This window comes from Phyllobates terribilis, unplaced genomic scaffold, assembly GCF_046119375.1.
Source record: "Phyllobates terribilis strain yellow unplaced genomic scaffold, ASM4611937v1 Scaffold_5__5_contigs__length_657084704, whole genome shotgun sequence".
Taxonomy (NCBI): domain Eukaryota; kingdom Metazoa; phylum Chordata; class Amphibia; order Anura; family Dendrobatidae; genus Phyllobates; species Phyllobates terribilis.
Window position 1 is genome coordinate 169,089,782 of NW_027362765.1, and position 10,537 is coordinate 169,100,318.

At 40.4% G+C, this 10,537-nt stretch overlaps 1 protein-coding gene across 1 annotated transcript; it reads left to right on the plus strand.

Moving 5' to 3' along the window:
* Positions 1-371: 371 nt before the first annotated feature.
* Positions 372-9,308, plus strand: LRRC3C (leucine rich repeat containing 3C). The gene is made up of 2 exons (XM_073681104.1): positions 372-722; positions 6,264-9,308. The coding sequence occupies exon 2, from the start codon at positions 6,347-6,349 to the stop codon at positions 7,127-7,129; it is 783 nt and encodes a 260-aa protein (XP_073537205.1). The 5' UTR covers positions 372-722; positions 6,264-6,346; the 3' UTR covers positions 7,130-9,308.
* The last annotated feature ends 1,229 nt before the right edge of the window (positions 9,309-10,537 follow it).

Here is a 10,537-nt window from a genome sequence, read left to right on the forward strand (position 1 = left end):
CTTTATTACAAAACCTGTGATAGTTAAAGGCCCTGTTGGTAATGTTGTATTGAGACCCACAAGCTTCAAGTTACGCCACTGCTTCTGAAGTCTGTTGCTTGCAGAGAGGTTCCTACACCCTAAATCATGGGACAAGGGTGTTATAATTCTGGATTACGATGAATTGTAGACTTGCAAACTCTTAGATAATCACCTTCTCCTTTACGAACAGTTACAATTCCTCCTATGGAATATTTTTTTTCTTTCCACCTTTATTTTCTCCTTTCCTCCATACTCCTATCCAGTATCTACTGTCTTTTCTCTTTATCCACCTCGCTCCCTCCCTCCTTCCTTCGTTCACATCAGGCGGAGTTTCCAATCCCCAGCTGAGAGACCTCATTCTTGTGCAGGAAAACACACAGAGAGCTTGTTAGGAAGAGGTGAGGATGGGCCACAGCTGAGAGATCTGTGACTTCCCTTCACCACTCTAATAATCCCAGCAGGACCTGGGAATAACAGGCGAGCTTCTCTTCTCGTACCATCTCCATGACTATGCCTGACATAGGCTCCTGGATCATCACACCAACTTTCTATCTGTTGAAAGCTTGTAGGAAAGAAGACGCCTGTTGCTTATGAATGAATGACTCTAATGTCAGGTTGACCTGTTCTGTGGACCCTCAGGTGAATTCACTCACCTGCCCTAACATATCAGAGACGGGTTAAAGTTACCAGTGGAGATGCAGGTAATTTTTCTTTTCCTAAATTTTTAGATATGATGAAATTGCTTCCCTAACTGATATTTCTTAGCATGTTGAAATGAAACAGATATGAATGGTTGTCACGGGATATCCCCATGGTTCATATAGTATGTCTTCTTGTTCTGCTGAACACTTAATGGGCTCCCCTTAGTAGTGCTCGTACAAGAGGGGACTCCCTTAGGGATTGCTCCATTGCTTCTTAGATGTGACTTGTCTTTTAGAGGTTAAAAGGATTCCCCAGTACCAGGACTGCATAAGATAATAATCGCTTTTGTCAAAACGCAAACTATTTTCTCCACCAAGCTAGGGTGTGCCCTCTAAGCCTGCAATCGTATAGTCAGATCTCCAAGCCTTTCTAGAAGAGACAGAAGAATAGATCTGAGATCTGATATTTCATGTAATAATGTGTAACTGTACAGACCAGGCTTGGTATTTTAAAGAAACAAAGGGGTTAATTCCACTGCCTAATCAGGAAAACAGCAAGCAGCCATTGAACCACTAAATATCCAATTATACATTAATGAATCCATCAACCTGTCAGTGGTTCCTGACTATTACAAATCACAGTGATGAACCATAGCAGTCGGGCTATTCCCTTGTGTAACGTCCAGACAACTAAAACATCAATGTAATACTTTAGAAAACTCTGTGATCTGTGTAATTCGTCCTTAATATAACACCACTCCTGGCAGACCCATACGATGCCTCCCAAAAATGTCATATTCTGCAGCGCGGTACACATAATATAATCCTTCACAGAAGTTTCTTCAAACTAGGGTCCATTTCAGGAAGCCATTTAACCTATGCCTCATCGGACTGAGGAGCAAATGGAGTATTTTGAGGAAGCCTCAAGCATTAGAAACATACATAAACTACTGTACATGCAGATGTTGCCCTGGAATTGAATACATGGCTCTAGTCCCTGCAGCTGCTTGCAAATTATGCCTAATCTTCATCAAACTGATCATTACGCTCATGCTGTTTGGCTGAACAGTCTTCCAGACGATGCCACCCATCTAACAGCAGGCAGTGTTGTCAAGCTGCACAGTATATTTACCTGTTGATTTAATTTGTGCCAACCGCAAGCTTGTGGTTAACTTGTAATCTGTAAAGTGAGCTCCATATTAATACCATGTATATGATTTGGTTACTTTCTTCAACAAAACCAACACACTGATCTTTTGCTATTGTAAACATTTTGATTTGATGCTGATCTGGCTATGCAGTATTCAAACCCCACCTGCTTTATAAGAGGGTACATGTATTGAAACAGGAGGTAACACTAGATGCTGGCCATACATAATAGATTGGTGGGATTTGCCAGTAATATCATGTATATGGAGCAATCCAACTAACAAAACAAAGATCAAGCATGTTGGACTTCATAGTGACGATTCTTTATTGCACCAAGAAAATGGTTTGGAAGCTTATTGTCTTTCTTTCACCTGTTTGGGGAAGTGACAGAAGATGGCCGATGGCCATAAGTGTGGTTAGCCAACTTTACACTGTGCGATTTATTCTTGTTTTCTTGCCAAATCTAGGAGAGAAGTAAGCCTTCCTATGCTATACAGGCTGACGATTACTTTTCTATAGTAATTACTCTACCTGTGACGTATTGATTAATTCATGTGAAAAGGTCAGAAAGTAAATAATTCATTCAGAGTTCTGTGATAGGAAGTGAGGTGGGAAAGTTGGAAGGAGCTTGTTGTTACTAGTTGAAGCCAGCCATAAGGAAACCAAAAATGCTAATTACCAGTAATTTTCCCTTTAAGGAAGAAATAAAAGTTCAGAGAAATTGAATTCAAGAAATTCTATGACATTTTCAAGGCGTTGCCCAGGGTTATGATATTGATGGCGCAACCATCAATATCAGATTGGTGAGGATCCGAAACCTGGCACTCTCACTGATCAGTTGTTTTCTACTCTAGCAGTGGCCGGATGTGAACAGTGAACGGAACAAGAACTGCAAAGTTCCTTTCACTGTTTAGTGGACATTCTCTGGTACAACAGCATGGCTCCTAATGAAGTGAATAGGAGCAAAGCTTCAGTTCTAAGCAACTGCCACAACATAGTGAATGGAGCTTTGCTGTTCTGCCTACCAGAGCAGAAAACAGCTGATCAGTGGGGGTGCAGGGTGGTGAACTAAAAAGTATATTTTTATTCGATAAATTAAAATACAAGTATATATCCAACATAACAGACACAGAAATAGATGGTGGGTAAGCCACAAGGAAAAACAAACAAAATCAGGAGACACCACAAAATAATGTCGAATCATTACAGAACCAAATTTCTGCACGAATGCTATATGATTATGTATGTATATCATATAATTAATTAAAAAAAAGAGTTAATTCAAACATGAAAGTAATACCATGGTGCAAAGATAACTCCCCATAAGTGAAATCACATAAAGTGCAAATCGTGTGACGCGCCCCCTGGGCCGTGGGGTACCCGGTGCCGGGCCGGTAGATACTGGGGGTTGTAGTCACTGTGGCAGTGACCCGGTCCATGACCCAGGGCGGTCAATCCAAGGGGAATTGTATATGGGTTTTATTAAAGAGTCTGACTACGCCACCTGTGGAGTGCGGCTAAAGGGGGGCCGCCGCTGCGGAACAGTCCTCTGAAGCTGGTGGTTTTGCAGCAATGATGTTATAACTCCCCACAGGAAGAGATAGCTTCAGGGCAGTGAGTGGATGATTTTAGTTGTGCAGGTTGTGCTGGGCGTTGTAGTGCAGTGAGGGATGGCGCAGCAAGGAACACAGAGACAAGATAGTGCAGTCCCAGGGTCTTTACTCACAGTTGTTGCAGTCCAGATTACAGGTACCAGAGCAATCTCCCCCGTCGTGCTGTGCGTACTCAGTGAGGGGCTCAGTCCACCCCCAGATAGCTCCGGAGTACTTAGCAGGACCCCCTTCTGTGTCCTTTCTCTGGCCTCTTCCCTGCACCTCACACCTAGTGACTCCAATCCGGTACCCGCGGGCCTTGGCGGGCGACGTATGTTCCGTCCCCTGGGTCCTAAGTGGCTACCTTCTCAGTGAGACTGGTGTGGACTTGTGGCTACAGGACTTAAAGTACTGCAGCCTCCGGTTTCTAGCTAAGACTTGAAATCTTTCACTAGTTGAGGGACCCGGTTCCCTTCTTCTGGCCTGACCCCTCCACCTCCCGGCAGATTCGGGCGTACGGGTGGCCTCCAGCACTTCCCGTACCCCTAGAATCCCTTCTCTTCTACTCCTGGAGCCCTTCCTGCTCCCCTTCTCTTCCCAGACTTGGGCCTCCCTGTCCAGGCCCGCCTCTGGAGCAGAGCTCTTGCAGAGCCTCTGCTCCTGTGACTTCTCCTCCTCTGACTGAACAAACCGAACTAAGATGGTGTGTCTATTTTATACCACTTCCTTCCAAGTGCTCCCAGGATCTACTTCCTCCACCCCATCCACTACATGGTTCCCCCTCTCTAGGTGGTTCCCCCCCACTCCAGCCAGGGACCAGGGACTGTGCTCTCCCGTAGGAGCAATCTCGCCCTGTCCCCCGGAAATGTGGTGTAGTGAATGCAGGTGTTAGGGTCCTGAGCTGTACTCCTTCCTTACCTGAGAGTGAGATACCACACCTCTGGGTGAGATGCAGTACCTCTGTGGCGACCGAACCCTCAGGGGCGCCACACGTGCATACAGGAGTATAGACATGATGAGGCTCATGTCTATTCACACTCTAAGCTTAAAGGGGTTGTCCATTACTTGGACAACCCCTTCTTAATTACTGCAGGAGTATAGACATGACGAGGCTCATCTCTACTCACACCCAAAGCGTAAAGGGGTTGTCCATGCATGATATTTATAAAAGAGCTTATCTTTTTAAATTTGTTCACATGAAAGGGCCTTATAAAGTTTTGACCAACCCCTTTAATATAAGGAGGCATGTGTCTTCAGGAAATTACCTAAGGTTTAATTCATTTTTTTGTGTTTCATGTACAGTCTAAAAAAATGGCAATGGTTTCATTTCATATTAAAATCTGTTTAAAAAAATAAAAAACATCATTAGTAATCTTGCAAATTTCATACTAGCTACTGGGTCTATTTTAGACTCATACTTCCTGTCCTTTCAGGAAGAGTTTTCAGCAGGCTCCTTATCATCAGAGGCAGGATGACAAGTAACACCTCTACACACAACTAATAACACAGGATCTACCATTCATAATAGATGATGTCACACCTGACCCTGCTCCTCAATAACCTTTTCCCACTCTCATTAGATGCTTCAATACAAAAGATAAGGTATAGGTCAGTCAACTGCTGCTAATGTACATGTTGAATTCCTGAAAGAACTGGAAATTAGAGTCGAAATAGCCTCAGTGATCAATGTGAAAACTGCAACATTTTTTATTTTCATTTTTAATATAGAGTGTGATATGAAAAAAAATACATTTACCATATTTTTAAATACATTTAACACAAAACACTAAAACCTGATTTAAAACTTTAGATAGTTTCTTTGATGGTACATTCCCTTTAAAAAAAATTCTACTATCTCCTTGGAGTCTCCATTTGGTTTATGCATCATCTGCAGACAATCCTGTGAACTTACCGTTTACCTGTAGCTGTCATTTGAGCTACTCGGCTATTCATTATCCAGCAAAATTTGGAATTTAGCTTTCTGTTTGAACAGAGAATAGAACACCATATAATTTAACCCCTTAATTCCGCACAGATTTTGGACATTCAGGAACAAGCAATTATTTTGAAGTGTTTTTTTTTTCATTGCTTTACTTTATTAGCCATAACTTTTTATTTTTTAATCAATATAGTTTTATGAGTTTTTTTTTTATAGGGCGAGTTGTATTATTTTTATATGGTACTATTTTTTGGTACATAGAATTTATTGATTACTTTTTATAAACTCTTTTTCCAATTTTTCCATTGTATAAGTCGTAGTTATATCCTTATTTGTCAGAAGGCAGCTTTTGTTGTAAAAAGGTGATTTAAAGCTGTGGTTACATAATAAAAATCCAACCTAACATAATCATGCTGGCATATTGCCGCTGGTGCCAAAACTAAGCAGCATTTGCTGTCCCTAGCAAAAACTTGTCTAGTCAAATCAAAATAGAGAAACCGTCTTCTGCATATGTCTTGTCTAGATTTATGGCGAGCGAAGAAAAAGAGATCATGTTATGTAATGGAAGAGGCTGAGAAGACAATACTCCCTTATCAGTAGAGGAGGGATTAAGGAGGACATGACAGCTATCCTCTCAGGTCCACATGAGAAGGTGTTTTATGTAAAAGGAGGAGTAGGGTGGCTTGTGCCCTCGCCTCTGTATTAGGCAGAGGTGAGAGTTACATGTCTTGATATCTGATGTTTGTGTAATAGGAGAAATAAAGAGCTGGAAAGTCTTATTGGAGTCTGGCTTGTATAGGACTTGTCCTAATTTCAAATTTTAAGATGTATTATTGATGCCAAGAGAGAAGCCCATATTGAAAGATATTTCATAAATACAATTATGCTATCATATTCACTCTTGGTGTTTTTTTCTTCTAGAAAAGATGTAAATACACCGTGTTCCCCCAGTCCTGAGCATTATCCTTATGATCTCAACCCTCTGAGTATGCTGCTGGCCGGCCATGCCTTTCTTGGACTGGTACCTTCGACGTTCACTGGCAACATGGCTGCTTCTACACAGTTTCGTCCTCATGTCTCTCTGCTTTCAGCCAGCCACAACATTTCCCAAAGGCTGCCATTCCTCCCAAGAGGACGGGTACAAGACTCTGAGGTGCAGCAATGCCCAGCTCACAGAAGTACCGAAAGACATTCCTAATGACACTAATCGCCTATATTTAGACTTCAACCAGATTACCTACCTCCCTTCAGATGCTTTCCGCAATCTCCCAGTTCTTATGGAGCTAGATCTTTCACACAATTCCTTGGGTCACATGGATGTTACTGCTTTCAGGGGTTTGAGCGATCACTTACTTTCACTAGACCTGTCTTCCAACAAGCTAGTGTCAGTCAACAAGGAGGTTTTTGCTAACCTGAAGGCCAGAACCAATCTTTCAGGCAACCCTTGGATGTGTGACTGTGATCTTCAGGAATTGATCCGGATGGTTGAATTAGACCCAACTTCCTCCAATGGGATTGTCTGTGCAAGTTCTGTGTTAGAGGAACATGCAGGAAAACCTTTCCTGCAGGTTGTTAAAGATGTGGACTTGTGCAATGCTTATAAGAGAACCACCGATGTGGCCATGCTGGTCACAATGTTTGGATGGTTTGCCATGGTCATCTCATACTTGGTGTATTATGTACGCCAGAACCAGGAGGATGCACGACGCCACCTTGAGTACCTCAAATCCCTGCCAAGCAAGCAGAGACAAACTGAGGAACCCTCTACGTTAAGCACTGTGGTTTGACTTTTTTAAAGACTTGCAGTTATGGGTGCAAATATTATTTTTGCTATTTGCTCACCCTAGGACTTAACACTTAGGCTGGAAAGTTATCTTAATGCTGCCATTTCAGAGTTTCGTAACATCACAAAAGAAGATGTATTGCTCTCACATTTTCTATTACTTGTACAAAAATGTTTTCTTGCCCTTATATGCATAGAAAAATGACCAAATGTAGTGAATATAGAATATATAGCGTTAAAGACAACTTAGTGACACTGCCTAATATTTAGGTGGACTTTCACCTTGGTTCATGGACCACAAACACCAAGACACAACAGGGGCATAAATACAAGGATCACATATCCTCATTTACATATCAAAATGGCACCAGGTCCCATCAAAAATCTTGAAGAGGATTACAACTTAATATATTGAAAAATTAAGTTAGTAGTTAATCACTTGAATGAACTCCCTACATTCATATATCCTTTGGATTCAAACTTCATGAAATAATGCAGTGTAGGACAGTAATCTTTTTCTTTAGAGAACTTTCCTTGCAAGATCATCCAGTTTCAATTTTGGGAATCATAATGACATCTGTACTAGGTATGAAAATAAAATCAGGGTCAGGATTTTTTAAGATTTAAGTGTAGGCCTGGTACAGACTGCAGAGCCCAACAAATACACAATACCAAAAAAAGGTGACACCTTTCTTCATCATGATATCTAACTTCAAAGGATTTATGTTGGATTAGGCCTTGAAACCATCTTAAAAAATCCTTAGCCTGGGAGATCTACACTCCATCAGTGGAACATTAGAATGACAAAACTCCTGGTGGCAAATTTAGTGCAGTCATCTCCTAGATGTGCTCATGATGTTAGGTCCCAAAGTTCCGTGTGAATGAAGCATCACTGAGCATGTGCAACCACTGCTCCAATAATTATCCATGGTAGCTATAGGCAGTTAATAGAGCACTGGTAGTCTATTCTGTGGGGGTATCTGCAGTCAGACCCCCGGCAACCATATATTCATGAGATAACACTTTTTAACCGTCATTAGAACTTAGTATATTTAGAGAAAAATACTTTATCCCTTTATCCTAAATAAACAGTATTAACTGATCAATGAAGTCTATGATGTTTGCCATCATCCTATTATACAGAAAAATTACATGTGTGCCTTTAAATTATCTGTCCTTACATAGGAACATGTTTAATTATTCCACATAAAATCATCACTAACGCATAACAATGAGATTGTCCATATTTCTACCTAGGCAATACGCTGAGCAGACACCAGGGGTCAACATTTTTCTTTTTAATACAAAATTGCCTTTCTCTTTCTGAACAGATTTGATACCCCAAGCATAACCAATAGATTTACATTCCATTTAAATAATATTTACAAGTAAGGATATGAACTGCACATTGTGGATGAAGATCCAAACCCAAGCCTATAAACCGAATTTTTAAAGACATTTGTGGATCGATGGAAATTTAACACATTCGTTTACCACAAATATTTCATAACCCTTTGTGTAAAACATTTTGGACAAAAAAAAAAGAAAACAGACTTTTTTTTTTTTTACTGATCAGGGGAAAATCAATGCTGACCAAAAACTGTGATACCCTTCTACAAGGGATATAATAATGGCTGGGGAGGGTTGTACTAGACCATGTAGAATTCTGTAAAAGTCAGATCTCGATCAGATCATCGAAAGATCAGTAAGCATTTCATAGAAGGCCACTAACCCTGACTTAGTATTTGACATTCAAGAGAAGGATAAGTGTAAAAGCCCATAATGATCCTGAACAGATAATCTATAATTGGTATTGGACACTCTATTTAGATCCTCATCTAAACAGTGGAATTTATTTATCTTGGTCTAATAATCTATAATTAGAGAATATCTGGAAGTTGTATAGAAACCCATAACTCTCTTATTTCAGAGATTGTTCTAAGTCAAAAATCTGTAATCAGGAGATCACTGTGCATTTCATAGAAAAGAAATGATGTCGGCCATGGTGACATTTAAAGTACATTACACTTATTCAGTAACTGGTACCAATTACAAGACGTCTTGCTTGTGTCGACAGCCGGCTGCACTTCCTGTGTAGTTGAATGAAAAGTGCTGATTCAGAAAGATTCTTGCCTTAATTATTAGATACTGTATCAATAAATATAGGTTTTTACTAAACAGTATTTTGATGTTATGTGTATTTATTTCAATACATATAGAAATGTCAATTTTTATATTTGTGCCATTTATAGGGTTTCCACTTTAGTCTCTTTGCTATTATCTCACCAAAAAAACAATTCTGCAGCATTGAGGGATATGATCTAAGATGTTTGGGACACTTCTTAAAGGGATTTTTGGGGTTTTGGAAACCCTTTTGACCCCAACTGCAGTTTGTTTAAAAAAAATAAAAATAAACAAGCGGTGCTTTACTCAACCTCCTCAGATCCAGCAATGAGCTTTCACCGCTGCTCCTGGTATTTTTTTCTTGTCTGCAGAGCTGACGTCATGTCTATAATGCTGCAGCCAATCAGTGAGCTCAGCAGCTCTGCCTGAGTAGGAGAACAAGCTGCTCAGAGCAACTTATCTCACTGATTGACTGCAGCGCTGTTGATGTGGCGTCAGCACTGCAGACAATAACAAACACTGGCAGCTGTGGCAGAAACTCAGCGATTGACTAGGGAGTCAACTCGATTTAAAACTGAAGACGTTTCACTATTCATTTGCAAGCCTTTGTCACTACAATTGAGGGGTGGGAAGATGTTTCCAGCATTTGTACCCCTTAAAGTACCTTAATCCACTAAGGTAGCATAGATGGAATTGTTAAGTTGAAGGCATGAAAAGTGGGAGACCACCACCCTAATCGCATTTGATTGAACATGTTTTACCCTAATTGATAAGCACGACAAATGGACAAACTGGGGGTTGCAACAAATTGCTTATATCCCCAACTGCATACAAAGATTCATCTGGTCCTCTATTGTTTTCCTTTTATTATCACGTGTTTTTACTTCCAAAATTCTGTGCTGATTCATTTCCAAATATATTTTGTGCACAGAGCTCCAAATCTCCTGCATAGACATATATAAAATAAAATCAGCTGTCTGCAGTCACCACTAGAGGGAACTTAGGAACATACGGCTTTATTATTTCAATGCATACCAGTATGCAGTTAGATCCTACGCTCCCCCTTGATGTGGCACCAGAGCGCTGACGTTGTATGGTTTAAATCTACACGTATACAGGGGATTTGAATTTCTGCATTAAAAAATAAAATTCTGACCACTACAAAAATGTAAAAAAAAGCACTGCATTGATAAAAAAAACTACTGTATTGTATCGTATAACCATCCTCCTACTAGTCTTCTCTTACCATTAAAATACTGGCCTAGATTGGAGTATACAGATCTCTTTA

Coding starts and splice junctions, on each gene's coding strand:
- LRRC3C (XM_073681104.1), top strand. CDS start 6,347: ATGCCTTTCTTGGACTGGTACCTTCGACGTTCACTGGCAACATGGCTG.